Here is a 24,157-nt window from a genome sequence, read left to right as displayed (position 1 = left end):
GCAACGGCCGGAGCTGCGCTGATCTGAAGCCAGGAGCCAGGAGCTTCTTCCGGGTCTCCCACGCAGGTGCAGGGGCCCAAGGACTTGGGCCATTTTTCTACTGCTTTCTCAGGCCATAGCAGAGAGCTGGATTGGAAGTGGAGCAGCCAGGACTCGAACCAGTGCCCACATGGGATGCTGGCGCTTCAGGCCAGGGCGTTAACCTGCTGCGCCACAGTGTCGGCCCCAGAACATGTGTTCTTAAACTCTGTTGTATGGTCGAGAATCTGTTGGATTTACACTGAAAAGGCCTCAGATATGCTTAGTCAAGTTTGTTGCCTATTTTTTTTTTAGATTTATTTATTTATTTATTTGAAAGGCAGAGTTACAGAGTGGCAGAGGCAGAGAGAGAGAAAGAGGTCGTGAATCTGCTGGTTCACTCCCGATTGGCCACAGTGGCTGGCGCTGGACCGATCCAAAGCCAGGAGCCAGGAGCTTTTTCCAGGTCTCCAATGCACATGTAGGGGCCCAAGGAATTGGGCCAACTTCTGCAGTTTTCCCAGACCATAGCAGAGAGCTGGATTAGAAGTGGAGCAGCCAGGACTCGAACTGGCACCCATATGGGATGCTGGCACTGCAGATGGTGGCTTTATCTGCTATGCCACAGAGCCAGCCCCATGGTCTATTTTTAAAATTTGTTTTTCTTTTTTTTTCAAAGATTTATTTATTTATTTGAAAGTCAGACTTAACACAGAGACAGGAGAGTCAGAGAGTCAGAGAGAGAGAGAGAGAGAGAGAGAGAGAGGGAGGTCTTTCACCTGATGGTTCATTCCCCAATTGGCCGCAACGGCTGGAGCTGCACTGAACTGAAGCCAGGAGCCAGGAGCTTCCCCTGGGTCTCCCACATGGGTGCAGGGGTCCAAAGACTTGGGCCATCCTCCACTACTTTCCCAGGCCACAGCAGAGAGCCAGATCAGAAGTAGAGCAGCCGGGTCACAAACCAGTGCCCATATGGGATGCTGGCACTTCAGGCCAGGGCATTAACCCACTGTGCCGCAGTGCCAGCCCCAAAATTTCTTTTTCTTATTTTGTTTTATTTTGTTTAGTCATTTTATTGTTGTCAATCTTTTTCCCCCAAAATAAGGATTATTTTTTAAAAAATTTATTTATTTGAAAAGCAGGGTTACAGAGAGGGAGAGGCAGAGAGAGATATTCTGCTGGTTCGTTCCCCAAATGGCTGCAACGACTAGAGCTGAGCCAATCTGAAGCCAGGAGCCAGGAGCTTTATCCTGGTCTCCCATGTAGGTGCAGGGGCCCAAGACTTGGGCCATCTTCTGCTGTTTTCACAGGCAAATTAGAAGAGAGCTGGATTTCAAGTGGAGCAGCTGGGACTCTAACCCATGCTCATAAAGGATGCCAGCACTGCAGGCTGTAGCCTAACCCACTGTGTCACAGTGCCAGCCCCCAAAATAAAGATTCTTGATCCAGAAGACCAGGCTGAAGATCAGAGTGGACAGAATGGAGAGTGGGAAAATAGAATAGTTTTATAAAGGCATATATGATTTTATGATGGTTTTGATTTTTGTCAAAATATTTTAAGATTCTTAAAGAGTGGCATCATTTTACTTGAAAGGCAGAGCAGTGGAAAGAGAGAGAGAGAGAGAGAGAGAAAGAGAGAGAAAGAGAGAGAAAGAGAGAGAAAGAGAGAATGAGAATGATCTTCCATTCTGTGGTTCTCTTTCCAAATGCCCCTAATAGTCCGAGCTGGACCAGTTAGAAGCCAGGAGCCCTCACCTTGATTTGCATCTCCCATCCAGGTGGCAGGGGACCAAGCAACTGAACCATTGTCTGCTACCTCCCAGGGTGTGCATTACCAGGAAACTGGATCAGAAGCAGAGTAGCCCAGCTGGCCCTGTGATAAGGAATATCGGCACCTCAAGCATCAGCCTAACCTGCTGTGCCACAATACCCGCTGCCCATCATTCTACTGAGATAATTTACAAAACACAAAATTCATCAATATAAATTTAAAAATCAATGATTTTTAATAAATTTATAGAGTTGTTCAACCTTGATTATAGTTGTTTTAGAGCATCACCACTACCCCCAAAAGGTCCTCTTGCCCATGTGCAATCAGTCCTGTTTCTGGGCTGCAGTCCCAGGCAACCACTAATTATTTTCTGTCTCTATAGATTTGCAGCTTCTGGATATTTCTTTTTTTTTAAAGATTTATTTATTTATTTGAAAGAGTTACACAGAGAAAGGAGAGGCAGAGAAAGTGGTCTACCATCCACTGGTTCACTCCCCAATTGGCCGCAATGGCCGGAGCTTCTTGTGGGTCCCCCACGCGGTGCAGGAGCCCAAGGACTTGGGCCATCTTCCACTACTTTCCCAGGCCATAATAGAGAGCTGGATTGGAAGTGGAGCAGCTGGGTCTTGAACCAGTGCCCATATGGGATGCCAGCGCTTCAGGCCAGGGTGTTAACCCGCCATGCCACAGCGCCAGCCCCTGGATATTTCATATAAATGGAATCATATACTATGTGGTCTTTTCCTGTAGCTTCTTCTTTGACTTAGCATAATATTTTTAAGTTTCCTCCTTGGTGCAGTATGTATAAATCTTCCATTCCTTTTTATTTTCAAGTAATAGTCCATTGCATAGATAATAACATATTTTGTTTATCCATTCATTGGTTAAAGATATTTGGATGGTTTCTACCTGTTGGCTAATGTGAATAATGCTGCTGTGAACACCTGTGTATAAGTTCTTGTGTGGAGATATGTTTTCATTTCTCTTGGATAGACAGTATCATATGGTAACTGTTTAAGTTGGTGTGTTGGAGGGGGAACTCCCAGACTGTTTTCCAAAGTAGCTATACCATTTTACATTCCCACCAGCAATATATGAAGGTACCATTTTCTTTACATTCATTGTCAACATTGTTACTGTGGTACTTCATTGTGATTTTTATTTGCATTCCCCTAACTAATAAAGATGTGGAACATCTTTTTACTTGTTTACTGGCCAGTTTTATACAGTAGTCCTCCCTTATCTATAGGATATAACAGTCCAAGTCCCCCAGTAGATGTCTGTAACCATGGGCTATACTGAGCCTTATATGTACTATGTTTTTTGTTTTTAATTTTTATTAATATAGAGAACAGATTTCATGTATTTCATAGATAAAGTTATAAGAAAATACACATACTTCCCTTCCTCCCTCCCTCAGTTCCTCCTCCTTCCTTTCTTTTTTTCCCTTTAATTTTTGCAGGAACATACTTTGAATTCACTTGATAATCATAGGCTTAATGTATCACTAACCATGATGCTCACAAGTTAAAAATAGAAACAAAGATAAAGATGATAAGCAAAATCAAATCATAAGATGTCAGTTTCATTCTTATACTTTTTGTATTCTGTATAATACATATCAGAGAAAACATGATATTTGTCTTTTGGGAACTGGCTTATTTCACTAACCATAATGGTCTCAAGTTGCATCTATTTTGTTGCAAAAGACAGGATTCCATTATTTTTTATGGCTGAGTGGTATTCCATTGTGTGTATATATCACATTTTCTCTATCCAGTTATCAGTTGATGGACATCTGGATTGATTCCATATCTTAGCTATTGTGAATTGAGCTGCAATAAACATGAGGGCACAAATAACTCTTTCATATTCTGATTTCATTTCATTTGGGTAAATTCCCAGGAGTGGGATGGCTGGGCCATGTGGTAGATCTATTTTCAGATTTCTGAGTAATCTCCATATCATCTTCCATAACGGTTGTACTAGTTTACATATATACTTATGATGAAATTTAATTTATAAATTAAGCCTGGTAATTAATAAAATAAAACAATTACAAACTATAGTATAATGAAAGTTATGTGAATGATCTTTCTGTTTATTTCTTTTATTTGCCATTTAATATTTTTGGACTGTGGTTGACTATAGGTAATTGAAACTGGAAAGTGAGACTGCAGATAAAGGAAGACTACTATATCTTTTTAATTAAAAAAAAGTTTCATGGGGCTGGTGTTGTGGTATAGCATGTAAAGCTGCCACCTATGATGCCAGCATCCCATATGGGTGCTGTTTTGAGTCCAGGCTGCTCCACTTCTGATCCAGCTCCCTGATAATGCTCCTGGGAGAAGCAGGGGAAGATGCCCCAAGTATTTGGGCCCCTGACACCTACCTGGGATGTTGAAGTTGATTTCTTCTGAGAGGATTTGTTCTGAGAAGAGGAGCATGGTGGGGGCAAGAGACGTGGAGTCACCACACAGACCCCGGGAGTCGGGTGAAAGCGGGCCAGAGGCGAGCAGCCCACAGACTGGTTTATTTCAGTTGCTACAGCTGCTTATATAGCCAAGGCAGCCAATCCAGTCAAGGGGCAGTCTATGACCTAACCAATCACAGCCTGTTGCCAGGCAGGCTCCAAAGCCATCCATTCACAGCCTGTTGCCAGTCAGACTCTATTGCCAGGCAGTTTCTGAAACCATCCAATCACGGCCTGTTGTCAGTCAGGCTCTGTTGTCATGTGGTTTCCGAAGCCATCCAATCATGGCCTGTTGCCAGGCAGTTTCTGTTTTCAGTGGCCATCTTGGCATGACCTTCTTACTTTAGCGGCCATCTTGGCATGACCATCTCACCTCAGTGGCCATCTTGGCATGACCTTTTCACCTTCTCATTCCACCACACTTGGAGACCCGGCTGAAACTCCTGGCTCCTGGCTTCAGCCTGGCCCAACCCTGGCCATTGCAGCCATCTGGGGAGTGAACCAGCAGATGGAAGATCTCTCTCTCTCTCTGTCTCTCCCTCTCTCTCTCTGCAAGTCTGGTTTCAAGTGAATAAACAAGTTGTTAAAATATTTGTTTAAAATTTTATTTAATTATCAAAAGACAGAGGGAAAGAGGGAGAGGGAGAGAGAGAGGAGGCAGGGGGGAGGTCTCTTACATGCATGTTTACGCCCTGAGTACTACAACAGCTGAGGGTAGGCCAGGACAAAGCCAGGAGCCAGGATCTCAATGTGGGTGGCAGGTCTCCCTTGTGGGTGACAGGGGGACCCAACTGCTTGAGCCATCACCTCATGCCTCACACAGTGTGCATTAGCAGGAAGCTAGAATCCTGAGTGCAGCCAGGGCTCAAACATGAAACTCCCATATGGCATTTCAAGTGCTGTTTTAACCATTGTACCAAATACTCACCCTTGTACCTTCTTGTTGAATTAATCCTTTTGCCTTTATCCTGCTTTGTCTCTAGTGACTTTTTTGTCGTTAGGGTGGGTATGTTTTTTAAAGATTTATTTGTTTATTTGAAAGAGTTATAGTGAGAGAGGGACAGAGAAATCTTCCATCTGCTGGTTTGCTCCTGAGATGGCCACAATGGCCAGGACTGGGCCAGGTCAAAGCCAGGAGGCAGGAGCCTCTTCCATGTCTCCCTGCCTCCATCTTCTGCTGCTTTTCCCAGGCCACCAGCAGGGAGCTGGATAGGCAGTGAAGCAGGCAGACTTGAACTGATGCCCATATGAGATGCCAGCAGTGCAGGTGGCACCTTAACCTGCTATGCCATGATGCTGGCTGTATGGTGTTTTTTTCTTTTTTAACTTTTATTTAATGAATATAAATTTCCAAAGTACGGCTTATGGATTACAATGGCTTCCCCCCCATATCGTCTCTCCCACCCGCATCCCTCCCCTTTCCCACTCCCTCTCCCCTTCCCTTCACATGAGGATTCATTTTTGATTCTCTTTATATACAGAAGATCAGTTTAGCATACATTAAGTAAAGATTTCAACAGTTTGCTCCCACACAAACATAAAGTGAAAAATAATAGATGATTTTTTAAATGATGATGAAATCAGATCAGACCTATTGTCATGTTTAATCCCAGTGAGAGTCAAGTTGGGAATTGATAGTTTCTTATTTTTTTTTTTTACAGAAGATCAGTTTAGTATACATTAAGTAAAGATTTCAACAGTTTGCACCCCCATAGAAACACAAAGCGAAATATACTGTTTGAGTACTCATTATAGCATTAAGTCTCAGCACATTAAGGACAGAGATCCTACATGAGGAGTAAGTGCACAGTGACTCCTGTTGTTGACTTTACAAATTGACACTCCTGTTTATGGCATCAGTAGTCTCCCTATGCACCAGTCATGAGTTTCCAAGGCTATGGAAGCCTTTTGAGTTCACCGACTCTTATCTTGTTTAGACAAGGTCATATTCAAAGTGGAGGTTCTCTCCTCCCTTCAGAGAAAGGTACCTCCTTCTTTGAAGACCTGTTCTTTCCACTGGGATCTCACTCACAGAGATCTTTCATTTAGGGTGTTTTTTTTTTTTGCCAGAGTGTCTTGGCTTTCCATTCCTGAAATACTCTCATGGGCTTTTCAGCCAGATCGGAATGCCTTTAGGGCTGATTCTGAGGCCAGAGTGCTGTTTAGGACATCCACCATTCTATGAGTCTGCTGAGTATCTCGCTTCCCATGTTGGATTACTCTCCCCTTTATTTATTCTATCAGTTAGTATTAGCAGGTACTAGACTTGTTTATGTGCTTCCTTTGACTCTTAGTCCTTTCATTATGATCAATTGTGAACTGAAATTGATCACTTGGACTGGTGAGATGGCATTGGTACATGCCACCTTGATGGGATTAAATTGGAGTCCCCTGGTATGTTTCTAACTCTACCATTTGGGGCAAGTCAGCTTGAGCATGTCCCAAATTGTACATCTCTTCCCTCTCTTATTCCCACTCTTAAAAAAAAACTTGAGGGAACACACCATTCCCCATCCATCTTATTTGCTGCTACTGTCCTATAGCTTGGGAAACCAGGTGGCTAAGCATGTTAGAATTATATCAGAGTCCCAGTACTTGCCACACTTTGTTAGGATTTTGAGTAAGATTTCAGTTTTTCAAAAGAGGTTCAGCAGTAAGAAAAATTTTGAAGGCTTTTCCAACTTAAATTCTCTGATTCTATTTTTGGCTGCTTAGCAGCCATTTGTCTTCTGGATTTCTGCTCTTGAGGTTTCTGGATAAGTGACCTTTATTTAAGTGAAGTGAATAACTATCATTATTCTTACTTGAAAATATCCCACCTAAGATGTTAGCATTTGGGGAATGTGGTTGAAATATATACTGGATTCCTTATATACCCTTACAGAATTTTTTTCCAAGTTAAAAAATTATTTCAAAATAAAAAGTTAAAAAAATCTCCACCTAAGTGAGGCTTGGCTAGTTGTCCTTTTTTTTTATTTGCAGGTAGTATTAGTTTTTTGTTTTTTAAAGATTGGCTATAGCATAACTGTACTGACAATTTTTTTTTAAGATTTATTTATTTGTTTGAAAGGCAGAGTTACAGAGAGGCAGAGACAGCGAGAGAGATCTTCCATCCATTGGTTTACTCCCCAAATGACCACAGTGGCTGGAGCTGGGCCTATCCAAAGCCAGGAGCCAGGAGATTCTTCAAGGTCTCCCACGCTGGTACAGGGGCCCAAGGACTTGGGCCATCTTCTACTACTTTCCCAGGCCATAGCAGAGAGCCAGATTGGAAGAGGAGCAGCCAGGACTCAAACAGGTGCCCATATGGGATGCCGGCACTGCAGGCAGTGGCTTTACCCACTACGCCACAGCACCGGCCCAGCAATACTCGTTTTATTGACTTTGGAAGTATATTGATTTGTCAGTTTGACCTCACAGAGCACTTTGTGAATCCTTAGTTCAATTCTTAATTCTGGTATTAAGACAGAATCATCTTTTTGGAAAATTTATGGGACTTATCATAATACCCTTCATTTTCCCTCACGGTTGTATTCATCCAGGCAGTAAATCTCACATTTTGTACTTCCTTGACTTATCTTGAATTTATCACGGCTGCCAGAATTTTCATTCAAACCTCATCATTTCCTTCCTGGGTTATCACAGTAGCTTTTTAATTGGTTTCCTTGTTTTACATTGTATGGCATAGAGGTCCTTGGTGACATCCTGCCTCTGTTCTCACCAGGCAGGCTTCTCATACATGAGTAAATTGTTTATGGTACCACTCACCCAGTTGCTCCATGCTATTTCATGCATTTGCTTGTGGTCTTCTCACCTAAATCAGCTAGTTTTTTTTCTTTGAAACTCAGCTCGGGTATCTTTCCCAGAAAACCTTACTGGAACAGCTGGCTTCATTCTTTTGCATGTGGATATCCAGTTATATCAGCACCATTTATAGGAAAGACTATTCTTTCTCCCATTGAATTGTCTTGGCACCCTTGTTAAAAACCAATTGACCATAAATTGTAGGTTTATTTCTATACTCTATTTTCATTCCATTCGCCTATACATCTATCTTTAGTCCCATATCATACGGTCTTACCACTCTAGCTTTGTAGTAGGTTATTAAATCAGGAAGTGTAAGTCCTTCAACTTTGTTTATTTTTCCAAGATGGCTTTTTGGCTTTTATTATTATGGGTTGAAGTTCTATACGTATTTTAGGGTTAACCTTGATATTTTTTTGCAAAGCAACCAGCTGGAATTTTGATAGGAATTGAGTTGAGTGTGTAGAACAATTTGGGCTTATTTCTCTGAAATTTTAGCTCAAGCAGTTTTTTCTTCAGTTTTTCAAATATGATATTTCTGTATATTTTTGGTTTGACATAATTCTTTTTTAAGACTTATTTATTTGAAAGAGTTACAGAGAGAGAGAAAGAAAGAGAAAGAGAAAGAGAGACAGAGACAGAGAGAGACAGAGAGAGAGAAATATCTTCCATTTGCTGGTTGACTCCCCAGATGGCACAACTTTCAGAGCCAAGCCAGGCCGAAGCCAGGAGCCAGAGGCTTCTTCCGAGTCTCCCACTTGGGTGCAGGGGCCCAAGGACTTGGGCCATCTTCTGCTGCTTTCCCAGGCCATAGCAGAGAGCTGGATTGGAAGTGGAGCAGCCGGGACTCGAACTGGCTCCCATATGGGATGCCAGCATTGCAGGCAGCTGCTTTACCTGCTATGCCACAGCACTGACCACTGACATATTTTTAAATAAAACTTCAAGGTAAATTGAGCCCTTCCAGACAGGGTATATAAGTGTAACTTTGTGATGCATAGTTGTGGTAACAAGAGTAAACTTTTCTTTTTCTTTAAAGATTTATTTTTTTGAAAGAGATCTTCCATTTGTTGTTTCACTCCCTAAATGGCTGCAGCACCCTGGAACCAGGAACTCTTTCTGGGTTTCCCACATGTATGACAGGAACTCCAGCACTTGAGCCATCATAGTCTGCTTCCCAGGTGCATCAGCAAGTAGCTGGGTTGGAAGTAGAGTACCCAGGACTTGAACTGCCACTCTGATATGGTATATGGGCATCCCAAGCTGAGGCTTAACCTACTGCACCACAATGCCTGATCTAGAAGGGAAAAATTCCCTTACTGGTGTTTTGGCCATTCACTTGAGAAAAATTTTTGTTTATTATATTCAGTGTATTTTCACATGTTCATTGTGGAAACTTTTAGAAAATATTAAAAAAAAGCAGAAAGAAAAAATGTTCATATTTTGCAATTTAGAGTTGGTGTGTATGTGTGTGTGTGTGTTTAAAGTTCATATCATTTGTATGTATGGAAACTTGCTGTATGTGGTATGCATGTGTATACATACATAAAATGATCCTTTTTGATTTAATCATATAGGGAGTGTCTTTCGTCTCACAAATAACCAAAGTGTTATTTTTAATGGTGGATTATAACTCATTCTGAGACAACTCAACAACAAATTTGGCATGTTTAGCTAGTTTTTCCAAACTATAAGTACTGTAATGATGTCTTTTTATAAAATTTTATTAATTTGGAAGAGTTACGGGGGAAAGGGAAGGAGGGAGGGAGAGAGAGAGAGAGAGAGAGAGAGAGAGAGAGAGAGAATCTTCCATCTGCTTGTTTACTCCCCAAGTGGCCACAACAGCCAGGGCTGGGCCAGGCCAGAGTGAAGAGCTTCTTCTGGCTCTCACGTCGGTGCAAGGCCCAAGCGTTTTGACTGTCCTCTGCTGCTTTTCCCAGGCCATTAGCAGGGAGCTGGATTGGAAGTGGAGCAACTGGGACACAAACTGATATCCCTATGGGGTGCCGATGCCATAGGCGGTGACTTCACCTGCTACACCACAACACTGGCCCCAATGAATGTCTTTATAGTTAAATCTTTGCAGATTCTTGACTATTTTTTAAAAATTTTGGGAGAAAATAGTCAAGGGGCCGGTGCTGTGGTTTTGTGGGTAAAGCCACTGCCTGCAATGCCGGCATTCCATATGGGTACCGGTTCAAGTCCCGGCTGCTCCACTTCTGATCCAGCTCTCTGCTATGGCCTGGGAAAGCAGTAGAAGATGGCCCAAGTCCTTGGGCCCCTGAACCCACATCGGAGACCTGGAAGAAGCTCCTGGATCCTGGCTTCGGATTGACCCAGCTCCGGCTGTTGCGGCCATCTGGGGAGTGAACCCGCATTTGGAAGACCTCTCTTTCTCTCTGCCTCCCTCCTTTTCTGTCTGTGTAACTCTTTCAAATAAATAAATAAATCTTTTTTAAAAAAGAAAATCGTCAAAACTTCGTGTATTTTATATATGCAGTTTTAAGAACATAATGGTACTTCCACCCTTCCCTCCCTGAGATTCTTGATTATTTTCTAAGACAAGTTTAAGTGAAATTGCTTGTATAAAGGATGCATGGTTTTAAGTCTTTCTTGCTGTTCTTTTAATATAGTATATTAATGTTTGTTATTAGTTTCTGTTGCAATCAGAAGGCAAGCTCATAAGCAAGTGTTTGCATTTTTAAAACTACTATTGGTGCCAGTGCCACGGTTCACTCGGCTAATCCTCCGCCTTGCAGCGCCGGCACACCGGGTTCTAGTCCCGGTCGGGGCGCCGGATTCTGTCCCAGTTGCCCCTCTTTCAAGCCAGCTCTCTGCTGTGGCCAGGGAGTGCAGTGGAGGATGGCCCGAGTACTTGGGCCCTGCACCCCATGGGAGACCAGGAGAAGCACCTGGCTCCTGCCATCAGATCAGCGTGGTGCACCGGCCGCAGCGCTCCAGCCGCGGCAGCCATTGGAGGGTGAACCAACGGCAAAGGAAGACCTTTCTCTCTGTCTCTCTCTCTCTCACTGTCCACTCTGCCTGTCAAAACAAACAAACAAACAAAAAAAACTACTATTGGATGTTTATAGCAGTATTATTCATAATAGTCAAAAGGTGGAAACAACCCAATCCATTGGCAGATGAATGGATGAACAAAGTACGGTATATACATACAATGGAATATTGATGAAAATCTTCTTAAAACTTTAAGAAAATTAGTTGACAAATAATAGCCATATATGTTTATGGGAATGGAATTCTACTTTTAAAAAGATTTACTTATTTGTGTATTTGAAAGGCAGAGAGAGAGAGAGAGAGAGATCGATCTTTGATTTGTTGGTTCACTCGCCAATTGGCTGCAATACCTGGGCCTGGTATGGGCTGAAGCCAGGAGCCTGGAACTTCATCCTGGATTCCCATGTGGGTGGCAGGGTTGGCTGGGACTGAAGTACTTGAGCCGTCCTCTGGTTCTTCTCAGGCACATTAACAGAGAGCTAGATCAGAAGCAGAGTAGCTGAGAGTGAAACCAGCATTCCAAAGGGTGCAAGTGACAGCTTAACTTGCTGTGCCACGATGCTTGCCCCAGGAATTAATTTCTAATAATGCCACATATGGTAGGCTAAGTGAAATAAGTCAGACAAAAAGGATGAATGTGTGAAGTACCGAGAAAAAGCAAATTCATAGAGACGGAAAGTAGAATACAGGTGGGCAGGGAGGAAGATGGGAATAGATAGGGAATGATTGTTTAATCAGTATTATAGAGTTTGAGTTTGGGATGATGAAGTTCTAGGAATGGATAGTAGTGATGACTGCACAACATTGATAATGTTAATGCCACTGAATTTTATACCTAAAATAGTTAAAATGGTAAATCTCATGTTATGTATATTTTGCCCCAAAAAAAGAGAAACTACTGTTGAATGAGTAGACAAAAACCACCTACAAATCATGTGGTTATTTTATTATGTATGTCACCTTGTAGCCAAGTGAACTCCATATTCGAGTACTTGTTTTGAATTTGATAGTTTGATAGAGGGGTCTAAGAACTAGGTTCCTAATCAATATTTGTGAAATATGAAGGTGTATTGAGCTAAATGCCAAGTAGCCTGCTAGGCACTGAGGGCTGCAGTGGTAAACAAGATAAGACACAGTCCCTGGAGTCTGCTGGTTGCTAAGATTGGACAGAAAAAAGAATAAACTTCTTATTAACAAAAAGGGATTAAAAATCAGGTGACTTGTTTTCTCCTTAATGATTTCCTTTGTGGGGTGATTTTAAAATATCCTTTTCCCCGTTCAGGTTGCTATGGAAATCTATGACCACATAAAAGGAAGTCCATTTTGATCATTCTGATACCTGAGATGTAACTTGATTGAAGAGTGGAACAGATTTTACAGCCAACCTTAATTACAATGGCTACTGATTCAGGGGAGCCAGCTAGCACCGAAGATTCTGAGAAACCTGATGGAGTTTCATTTGAAAACAGAGTTCCTCAGGTTGCTGCAACTTTGTCCGTAGAAACTAGAGTGAAGGAAAAAACCAGCACCTTCTCTACTTCTGGGGAAACTATAGAAAGGAAGAGATTTTTCCGAAAGAGTGTTGAGATGATGGAAGATGACAAAGTTGCCGAATCTTCTTCCAAAACAGAGAGAATAAAGGCTGCAACAAACATTCCAAGAGTAGATAAACTTCCTACAAACGTGCTAAGGGGTGGACAAGAAGTTAAATACCAACAGTGTTCAAAGGCAACTTCGGAATCCTCAAAAGACTGTTTCAAAGAGAAAAATGAAAAGGAAATGGAAGAAGAAGCAGAAATGAAGGCTGTAGCTACTTCTCCTAGTGGCAGGTTCCTGAAATTTGATATAGAACTGGGACGCGGAGCATTTAAAACAGTATATAAAGGACTGGACACTGAAACATGGGTTGAAGTTGCTTGGTGCGAGCTGCAGGTGGGTATATAATCTTCTTGGTTTTAATAAATTCCAATTTTAATTGATCTGGCCTTCTGAATGATCCAGAATTAAAATGTATCACAGATTAAAACAAAATTAAGGGCTTGTCCCTCACCTCCCAGAATTCATGTTCTTTTCCTAGATTCTCTTAGAAGTTCAGGCAAAACTTTTTTTCTCCTATTGTTTCTCTTCTCTTTAAATGGAGGAAAATGTCCACTGTGGCTTTCATTAGGAAAATTCTGTTAATTTATTGCCATTAGGAAATCCCCAAAGTTCTTTTTAATGTGTTGTTCTGAAAGCATTGTAAATGTATGCCTTACAAGTTGTAAATGTATGCCTTTACAACCCTAAATAGTTGAGAGTGTGATAGGGATACATTTGTTGAAATATCTACCTTTTCTCTTTCAGGAAAATGGGGGAGGGGGTTCATGTGGTTCTTTTCAGAGCAAGAAAGTTTTTCTTTTTATATTTATTTCTTTAAAAGATTTATTTATTTGAAAGACAGAGCGAGAGCAAGTGAGCAAGAAAGAGAGATAGATCTTTTATCCACTAGTTCACTCCCCAGATGGCTGCAATGACCAGGTCTGGACCAGGTCTAAGCCAGGAGTCAGGAACTCCATCCAGGTCATCCAGATAGGAGGCAGGAGCCCAAGTACTTGGGCCACCTTGTGCTGCCTTTCCAGGTTCATTAGCAGGGAGCTGGATTGGAAACAGATTTGCTGGGACTTAACAAGCACTCAGATATGGGATGCTGGTGTCAAAGGTGGTGGCTTAATGCACTGAGCTATGCTGCCCCTTTTGAAAAGATTTATTTGAAAGGCAGAGTGACAGAGAGAGTGCAATAGTGTGAGAGTGTGAGTTAGAGAGAGAGAGAGAGAGAGAGAGAGCTTCCATCTGCAGGCTCACTCCCCAAATGGCTGCCACAGCCAGGGCTGAGCCAGACCAGGCCAAAGCCAAAAGCCAGGAACTCCATCTAGGTCTCCCAAAAGGGTGGTGGGGTCCCAAGCATTTGGGCCATCTTCCACTGCTTTCCCAGGCACATTAACACAGATCTAGATTAGAAACAGAGCAGCAAGGACATGAACTGGCATTCTGATATGGGATGCAGGTGTTGTAAGCAGTGACTTAGCCTGCTGTAATCCAAGGGTGGCCCCGGAAAGTTTTTTCTTGGTTCTTTGTGACTTCTGTTGATGTAAACTCCCCATGCCTTTGAATTTACCTTAGAGAGGATCTCAGGAAGAAATAATCTGCAGAATCTACTGAGGTAAGTTAACTGGAATGTGTTTTAAAAGAAGAAATAAAAGCAACTGAAGAATGATTAAATTACCTAGATATTTGGATGCCTAGTAAATGTTTACGTGATACTTTAATGAAGCACAAAATGGGGACAGAACATCATAGAAGGGATTTTAATGGAAATAGTTTTAGACAGAGATAGGTTGAATATAGGGAATACCTTTGTGACCTCAGTCAGCTCATGGGAAATGGTCAGTGTTCACATGGGGAGTTTAAGATTAAAATTGAATAAAGCCAATCCATAAGTACAGGTTTATGTTGTTCAAATTCCAGTAGTCTCTGTGAGTGAGAGTGTGCATGTATAAAATCCCATGATTGCATTTATTCTGAATTTGTTGAGGTTGCCATTCAGATAGATTGAAATTTGGTCTAGGTCACTGCATTTCTGGAAGCTTTTTGTTTTAAAACATTGTTTCCAAACTTCACTGACTGTAAGAGTCCATTTTGCCATCATATGCATATTCCAGGACCTGTTGTCACAGATTCTGATTCAGTAAGTCTGGGTTAGAGTACAAGCCTGCAATTTTAAGAAACTTTCTAAGAGCTTCTAATTTAGGAAGTCCCCTGATGCCTCTAGGAATGCAAATTACCTCTCAGGCAAGCCATTCAAGTGGTAGTTGAAAGGTGTGTGCATGTGTGGGATTTGCTTGGTTTTCTTGTCACCCCCCTTTAAGAATTTATAAGGTATATGTCATAATATAAATATTAGATAATTCTGGCAGGCATGCATCAGAATCACCTAAAACCCTACTTTGAGTACAATGCTTCAAATATTTTAGTATGTATGCCTTTCTGGTAAGTACACATACATGTGCATTTCTTTCAGTAAGGGTGAATGTCTTTTCAGAAACAGCAGATGTGTTTATGTAGTTAGTTTTAGTAAATGCTTAGTATTTCATGATAAAGTTCTTTGAATTATTTGACCAGTTCCTCTGTTGTTGGATTATATATATATATATATTTAAAGATTTATTTATTTGAAAGGCAGAGTTAGAGAGGCAGAGGCAGGGAGAGAAAGAGAAAGTCTTTTATCTGCTTGTTCACTCCCCAGATGGCTGCAACCGCTGGAGCTGGGCCGATCTGAAGCCAGGAGCCAGGGGCTTCTTCTGGGTCTTACATGCGGGTGCAGGGGTCCAAGGACTTGGGCCATCTTCTGCTGCTTTCCCAGGCCATAACAGAGAGCTGGATTGGTACTGGAGCAGCCGGGACTCAATCCCATATGGGATACCGGCACTCCAGGCAGTGGTTTTACCCACTACACCACAGCGCCAGCCCCGGGTATATAGGTTTTTCTCCAGTATTTCACTGTTATAACTATGGATGTGGGAAGCATGGAAAATTATGTAATTATGTAAATTTAAATTTTGTCTCTGCATTATGACATAGTTAACACGTATCTTTTAGTGAAATTCTGTATGTAAATAGGAGAAATAATTTCCATTCAGTCGGTAGTAAGGTATAGTAAAGAAAAATCAGGTATGTTGCAAATTTTGCAGCTTTGCAAATTGTGTACTCTAGCTATGCTAAAGGATGTTTTGTGAAATTTGAAGAAAATATTCCAGTGGCAGAAACTTCCTAGGAGAATTCCTGGTAGCATTCACCTGTGGAAGGGTTGAAAGATCCCATAAAGTCTTACTGAAATTGTGTCTCTGAATCAGCAGCGTAGTGTGTGGTGTGGGGGGGTGTTGGATCTGTAGATTCCCAGGCCCCATCCTAGTCCTCCTGAATCTGAAACTGCCCCTTAGAAACACCTGCAGGTAATTGGTGTGCATAGTAAGTAGAGTTTGGAAAGTCAAATACGGAACCTATCCCAGGAGTTAGCTGAATTTCCTTAGCACACTAACATGAACTTTATTTTATATTATATATACTGGTTCCTGGCTTCCACTCCAGACTTCTTGAATTGGAATCTCTGAAAGATTGGTCCTAGAAACTTATTCTTTTAAAGTTTCCTGGGTGACTGGATGCATACTTAGATTTGGGAATCTCTCATGTGGAGCAAATGTAATAAGTAAATTCTAAATTACACAGAGAACAAATTTTCTGTTTTAGAGGGGATGTCAGAATTAATATACTTAACTGGTCTATTAGTAAATAAAAAAGATTTATTATTTGAAAGGCAGAGAGAGGGAGAGGGAGAGAGAGAGAGAGAGAGAGAGAGAGAGAGAGAGAGAGAGATCTATGCACTGACTCACTCCCCAAATGCCTGTAACAGCCAGTGCTAAGCCAGGTCGAAGCCTAGAAGCAAGAACTTCATCTGAGTCTCCCATGTTGTTGGCAGGAGCCCAAGTAGTTGGGCCATCATCCACTGCTTTCCCAGGCACATTAGCGGAAAGCTGCATCAGAAGTGAGGAGTAGCTGGGACTCAAACCAGGCGCTCTGATTATGGAATGTGGGTGTCCCTAACAGGCTTAACCCACTGTTTCAAAACCCTGGCCCCTTGATCAGTTCTTAAATATTGTTTCATCTTGTACATATTTGGAATTAAAAAAACTAGCTTACTTAGAATCCCGGTAGACTAAGCATCATCATCTTTTAATTTCTTGAGTACTATGCAGTTTGAAATGTACAATTTCTCATTCTTTTTATTTAAAGTCTTATAATTCAACAATTCGGTATAAAATCACCCCACTGAGCAATTTAAATTATTCTAAATTATTTTCAAATATGTGTTTTTATATATGTAAAATTGATGTTTATACTTTTGTCTTATCAATTTGATATGTTTTTTATTAACATTGTTAAAATTTGTGAACTACATTTTATTACATTCACACTACTTCCTTTTTAAAGATTTATTTTTTGAAAGAGTGACAGGCACAGAGAGACAGAGAAATCTTCCATCTGATGGTTCACTTCCCAAATGGCTACAACAGCTGGGATGGGTCCAGGCCTAAGCCAGGAACCTGGAGCTCCATGCAGGTCTCCGATGTGGGTGGCTGGGGCCCAAGCACTTGGGCCATCTTCCGCTGCTTTCCCCGGCACATTAGGGAACTGGATCAGAAGTGGAGCTTCCAGGACTCAAATCAGCTCTCCAATATGGGATTCTGGCATTGCAAGTGGTGACTTAACTCTACTGAACCACAGTGCCAAATCCCAACATTACCTTTTGCTTAATCTTCTTAGTATTAGACAATCCCATTTTTTTTAAAAAATTATTTTTGCATCTTTGATTTGACATTCACAGCTCAACAAGAGGTTTTAATGTTTTCTTTTGATGGTATTTCCCACCATTGTGAATACTGGAGCCTTATGTAACAATTTTTTTTTCTGTGTCTCCCTATTCATAATACAGACCAGGAATGAGGCCTTAGCTAAAATGTATATGGGGAAGGTCTGCTCTGCCTCCTCTTTTTAGAGAGTCCAGTCTAAGAAAACAACCTGTGGTAAGCACTGGGAGGCCCTGTGACAGTTCTTAACAGCCCCACATCCATTTGTTTAGAGTACGTCGCCATATGGCAGTGCAAAGAACCAGGAGAGAGATTTTACTGCTAATATTTGATCTTGACAATGTTAAAAGCAAACTCTGATGATGTAGGTCAGCTTTAGGATTTTCCTGTAAACACCTGCATTTACAATAGTTAATACTATTTTGTGGTTTCCATAGCTTTTAAAAAATGTCTTAGTGGAATGACTTTGACCTATTGTTCTTTGTATAGAACTTGGTAAATTACTTGGTAATTACTTGGTAAATTAGTAATTACTATGAGTGAGAGCTATCAGTCATAAGTGCTATTTAGAAGACTATTTTAGTTCATGATGTCGAAAGATTGGTCAGGTGTTACTGAAAGGCCTATTTAGTGCTCTTAGAAGGAGTCAATCACAGGAGTTTGTAACATAGTTTCCTCCTTCACTAACAACTTGAAAATCAACAGTACCCTGCTTTTCCATATGGAAACACAGCAGGTTGTACTTTATTATAGCTTAGAAAAATATTTCCATTTAGTATATTTGTCATTTTTTGCCTGTTGTAACTGAGTTTTCGTATAATGGAACTTTTATGTGAAAGAACATCATTGATATCTGAAAATATTTCTTTCTAAAATGTATTTGAATATGCTTGTAATAAGCTTCAGTGTGGGGGCAAATATGCGATTGTGTCCTTGTGAAGGTAAACAGACCTCTTTTTAAGATTTATTTATTTATTTGAAAGTGAGAGTTACACAGAGAGAGAAGGAAAGGCAGAATTGTGGGGGGGGGGTCTTCCATCCACTGGTTCCCTCCCCAGTTGGCTGCAATGGCCAGAGCTGCGCCCATCCAAAGCCAGGAGCCAGGCGCTTCTTCCTGGTCTCCCACGTGGGTGCAGGGTCCCAAGGGCTTGGGCCATCTTCTGCTGCTTTCCCAGGCCACAGCAGAGAGCTGGATTGGAAGTGGAGCAGCCGGGACTCGAACCAGTACCCATATGGGATGCCGGCACTGCAGGTGGAGGCTTTACCCTCTATGCCACAGCACCGGCCCCAGCAGACCATGCTAACCATTCTAACTATAGTCTGTGAACTGAACCAAACATGGTATTGAAAAGAAAGCCTAGAAGGACAAAAAAGGCACAATAGACTGCAGAAGGTGACAGAATGAGTGAACATTTCTTATATACTGTCATGATAGCAGTGAACAGATTCAAAGCAGTGCAGTGTGAGCAGCACTTCTATACCTGATGCATCTGTCAAGCTTGTGGGGAAGCTGGTTTTTATTCATCATCTACAAATACTATGGGAAAATTATAGACATCAACCCTGTATTTAATTATAAAATTGGAATTAGATGCAAAAACTGTTGAATTTCCAATACAGGAAAAAGTAATTTAAAAATGCTCAAATTTCTGTGAAATATTTTTGTTCAAAGTCTCAATCTGGGACAATTGATTTTATCCTCAAAATATTTTTGTGACCCTTTTTGGGAATGTTTCTGTATTCTGAACCACAATGCTAGCTCTTGATACCTTGATTTTAGTTTGGTGAGACTCATTTTCAACTTCTGATCTTTGCAACTGGAAAATAATGTTTTAAGCCAGGAAGTTTATGGTAATTTGTTACAGTGGCAAAAGAAATGAATATAGTATACTACAGTTATGATTCATTTGTTCATACATTCAACAAATAAATAGTCTCTACAATGTGCCAGACCTTTGCTAAGTGCTAGGGACATAATGGGGAGAAATAGCAGACACAGGCCCCATATGCATAAAGCTTACAGTAGAGGGAGTTTATAGTCAGTAATAAGAAGGCCTGGAGTTTGGCATTAGTGAAAAGATGAAAGGACTGTTAAATACAGGTTTGTTTAAAGGAAATGGTAGGGTTGGGTGTAGGAAGCCAACAGGGGTACTACTTCTTTCCTACTTAATGTTTTTTAACTTTTTACCTTGAGATAATTTGCTTCTTAAAGAATAATTGCAAAGATAGCATAGAAAGTTCCTGTATGCCCTTTACCCACTTTCCTAATATCCTAACTAGAAAACAGTATCAAAGCTAAAAACTAACATTAGTATAATACTATTAACCAAAGTGTAAAACTTTTTTGGAGTTCACTGTTTTTTCCACTAATACCCCTTTTTCAGTTTTCTGATACAATCCAAAATCCCATATTGCATTTTATTGATATGTCCCCTTACTTCTAGTCCAATGTATGATAACTCTTCTGTCTTGAACTTTTGAAGGATAAAGGTCATTTTGTATACTGTCCTTCAAAAAGAGCTTAGCTTATATTTTCTCATGATTAGGTTAGGCTATGCATTTTTTTTTCTTTTTTTGCGCCCATACCTTAGAAGTGATGCACCTTTCTTAGTGCATCATAGTAGGGGGTTCATGATACTGTTATTATTGGTGATAATAACCTTGATAATTTTGTTAAAATGCTGTCTGCTAGGTTTACTGCTAGGTAAAGCTACTGCTTTTTCCCATTGTAGATGAGTAAATATCTTAGGGTAGATACTTGGAGGTTATACAAATATATTGTCTCCTCAAACTTTCATCAACTGATTTTGGCATCCTTTGGTGTGTATCTTTCCTGTAATAAGTATAACTGTGGTGTTCTAATGGTGGTTTTTTATTTTCCACTTTGATTCTCCATTTATTGATTAGAATTACCTCTTTGTTTTATGTGATTTCTCACCAATATATATGTCTGTTAAGTTTTTGAAAACTGGGGCTGGCGCCGTGACATAGCAGATAAAACACCACCTGCAGTGCCGACATCTTATATGGGTGCCGGTTTGAGTCCAGCTGCTCCACTTCTGATCCAGCTCTCTGCTGTGGCCTGGGAAAGCAGTGGAGGATGGCCTAAGTCCTTGGGCCCCTGCACCCATGTGGGAGACCCAGCAGAAGCTCCTGGCTCCTGGTTTCGGATTGGCGCAGCTCCGGCTGTTGCGGCCAACTGGGGAGTGAATCAGCAGCATCTGGGGTGGAGGATCTCTCTCTCTCTCTGACTCTCCTTCTCTCTGTGTAGCTCCGACTTTCAAATAAAAATAATTAAATCTTTAAAAAAAGTTTCTGAAAACCTAATAATAGGAGAATTTCTGGTTCAAGTGGTTCAGTATAGTTAGTAATTATATATTTTCCATTTATCAAAATTAACATTAATCAAGGACTTATACAAATGCTTAATTTGAATATTTAATTTTTGCAATAGTTATATGAAGAAAGGATTATTCATTTTCAAATGGTGGAACTGATATTTAGATACATTAATTAACTTGCCCAAAGGGGCAGAATAGAGATTTGTGTTCTATTGATTATACATATATACACACACACACACACATAAAATATTTGCATACATGATTTACAGATCTGCCCTTCTCTAGTTATTTGAGCAGATCATTTTTTTTGACAGGCAGAATTAGACAGTGAGAGAGAGAGAGACAGAGAGAAATGTCTTCCTTTTTCCGTTGGTTCACCCCGCAAGTGGCCACTATGGCTGGCGCGTTGTACTGATCTGAAGCCAGGAGCCAGGTGCTTCCTGGTCTCCCATGCGGGTGCAGGGCCCAAGGACCTGGGCCATCCTCCACTGCACTCCCTGGCCGCAACAGAGAGCTGGACTGGAAGAGGAGCAACCGGGACAGAATCTGGCGCCCTAACTGGGACTAGAACCCAGGGTGCTAGTGCCGGAGGCGGAGGATTAGCCTAGTGAGCCACCGCGCTGGCCTGAGCAGGTCATTTTTAACCCTTGTAGAATAAACTATTTCTTTTTAAATTTTTTTATTATTTTAGTTTCTTTGAAAGAGAGACAGAGTGAGAGAAATCAAACTTTCATCAAGGTTCACTCCCCATCTGGGGAGTGTAGGCATCTGCCCACAATAGCCAGGGCTGGGCCAGGCCAAAGCTGGGAGTAAGGAACTCAATCCAGGTGTCCCATGTGGGTTGCAAGGACCCAAGTACTTCAGCCATCATCCATTACCTCCTAGGGTGTACGTTAGCAGGAAGCTGGAGCTAACAGAACCAGGACTGAAACCCAGGCACTCTGATATGGGATGCATGTGTCCCACATAGTGTCTTAACCACTGTTCCAAATGCCCTCCCAGTAAGTGATTTCTTAAATGGACTCTATTTGAAATAAGGCTCTTAACATTAAACTGAGAAAACTCAAGAGATAACAATTACTGGGATTATTGAAGGGCACTGTCTGGCATGAAGGCCTCTAAAGAACAGTTTCCTGGTTGAGTTGCCATGGTTCAGTATTTGATCTCACCTTCTGTCCATGGCCAGAGGTGGTCCGACATGTGGGAAGGCAAACTTGTGCTAACTTAAACTTCTAGATCTAGGATACAAATTTATTAATTTAGAATGAGCAATAAAGTTGTTAGGTAAAATGCTCTATATGGTCTTTAGGGTAGATGCCAGGAAAGGTAAATTATAATCAGAAGGTGATTTGGGGAGTATTGAGTCAGATCAAAGGAACTGAGTGTTCCTGCATGTCCTTTTGCTGAGGCTATGGGCCAACCAATTGAACTGAATGCTCAGATCCTGACTGAAGACATCCTCTTTTTCAACAGTTCTAGAAGATAAGTGAACCTGGTTCAGTATGTGGTTTGTTCCCCTTTTAAATATATATCTTGACAATTATGCATGAGCAGTTTAATAGGTATTAATACCCTTGCTGTCCTAAAGCTTTAACATAATAATATGGCCAGACTATGATTTCCAGATTGATGCGATCAATGATGTCATTATTTACAAATTATTACAACCACAGTGTGTGTTTCTTTTACTTAGTGTTAGGTTTAGGGTGCGCTGTTTCTGCATGGAAAGCAGTTTGTGAGTGAGGTATCTGCAGTCATTATTGTGAATCTTGTTTCTGAGAGGCAAAGTGATAAACTAGAAAGTGCTTGGGATTCAGAGTTCAACATACTGGGGTTCCATTGTTGCTTGTGCCAGGTATGTACCTTGGACAACCAAGTAGCCTAACATTTTGGAACTTTAGGTTTTTTTTTTTTTAACTTTTCTTTGTAAGAAAACCTAAATAGAGGCCGGCACTATGGCTCAGTGTGTAAAGCCACTCCCTGCAATGTCAGCATCCCATGTGGGCACCAATTTGTGTCCTGACTGCTCTATTTCCAGCTCCCTGCTGCTGGACCTGGGAAAGTAGTAGAAGATGGCCCAAGTCGTTGGGCCCCTGCCACCCATATGGGAGACCTGGGGGGAGCTGCTGGTTCATGGCTTCTGCCTGGCCTGGCCTGGCTCCGGCTATTGTAGCTGTTTGGGGAGTGAAGCAGTGAATTAAATATATCTCTCTATGTCTCTCCTCTCTCTGGAACTCTGCCTTTCAAATAAGTAAATAATTTTTTAAAAAAGAAGAGTAAAATATTTTGGATATGCAAAAAGAATAAAAAATAATGGGAATTGTGTACCTACTGCTTAGCTTAGGAAATAAAATGGTGAATATTAGAGATAATGTTTTTAAGCATGTGATATACATTTGAATGTTCAATAAATGGTAGTGATAAAACACTGAGTAACCTTATGTTTATCAAGAATATTCATTGATCGAGTACATTGTAAGCCAAGTACCATTTTGAAGCTTTGTAGTCTCCCTCTTTACTTGAACAAGGTATTTTATAATATAGCTTTTAGATAACTGCTGATGATTTCTTCCTTTTTTTTTTTTTTTTACATATGTAGAAAGAGATCCCTGTATCTCCTGACCTGGTTCTGTAGATCGTTGTTGGTGTTTGCATTAAGACACATAGCTGATAAGGCTGTAGTTTACCTTTTGGAAATGAAATGCTTCTTATCTTGAATAAATACATATCCAGGTTAGTCATGTTGGTATAGTGCCATGTCTCAGAAAGGGTTTTGTGTACATTTTTAGCATTCCATATGTTATAATAGATTAAGTGTTTAGTTAACATTCGTAAAAGGACAGTATTTCTTTTTAAAGTGGTGTGGAGTAGTTAAAATATATTTGCTAAGTTTATATTTTACTTCTGTATCTCAGTCATAGGAATTAATATTTTAACACTGAAAATTGATGTTTGATGCTTTTTTAGGTTAACATTACCTTGAGACAGCAAAATTTAGGGATCATTTTCACAGTCTAGGATTTTCTTTTTATTTTTCAAATGTTTATTTTATTTGAAAGGCAGAGTTACAGAGAGAGGAGAGAGAGAGAGAGAGAGAGAATCTTCCATCTGCTGGCTCACTTCTCAAATGGCTGCAATGGCCAGCTGTACCAGACTGAAGTCAGGAGCCAGGAGCTTCTTCCAGGTCTCTCATGTCGGTGGCTGAGACCCAAGTACTTGGGCCATCTTCTGTTGTTTTCTCAACCATTATCAGGGAGCTGGATTGGAAGTGGAGCAGCTGGGACTTGAACTGGTGCCCATATGGGATGCCAGCACTGTAGGCAGCAGC

At 41.0% G+C, this 24,157-nt stretch overlaps 1 protein-coding gene and 1 non-coding gene across 7 annotated transcripts in view; one reads left to right on the top strand and one right to left on the bottom strand.

Moving 5' to 3' along the window:
* The window catches only part of WNK3 (WNK lysine deficient protein kinase 3), a 172,122-nt gene that overhangs the window by 11,393 nt on the left and 136,572 nt on the right, over window positions 1-24,157 (top strand). For all 6 annotated transcript variants that reach the window (XM_051827130.2, XM_051827133.2, XM_051827131.2 and 3 more), the window contains exon 2: window positions 12,367-13,016. In XM_051827130.2, the coding sequence (XP_051683090.1) occupies window positions 12,480-13,016 (537 nt within the window). In that variant the 5' untranslated portion in view covers window positions 12,367-12,479. The remainder of the gene's footprint in view (window positions 1-12,366; window positions 13,017-24,157) is intronic.
* On the bottom strand, window positions 17,586-17,718 carry LOC127485052 (small nucleolar RNA SNORA51). Its single transcript, XR_007912253.1, has one exon. It is a non-coding gene; the product is annotated as a small nucleolar RNA SNORA51 (small nucleolar RNA).

This window comes from Oryctolagus cuniculus, chromosome X (genome assembly GCF_964237555.1).
Source record: "Oryctolagus cuniculus chromosome X, mOryCun1.1, whole genome shotgun sequence".
Taxonomy (NCBI): Eukaryota; Metazoa; Chordata; class Mammalia; order Lagomorpha; family Leporidae; genus Oryctolagus; species Oryctolagus cuniculus.
Note: the sequence above shows the minus strand (reverse complement) of the source record. Positions and strands in the feature narration are given on the sequence as shown.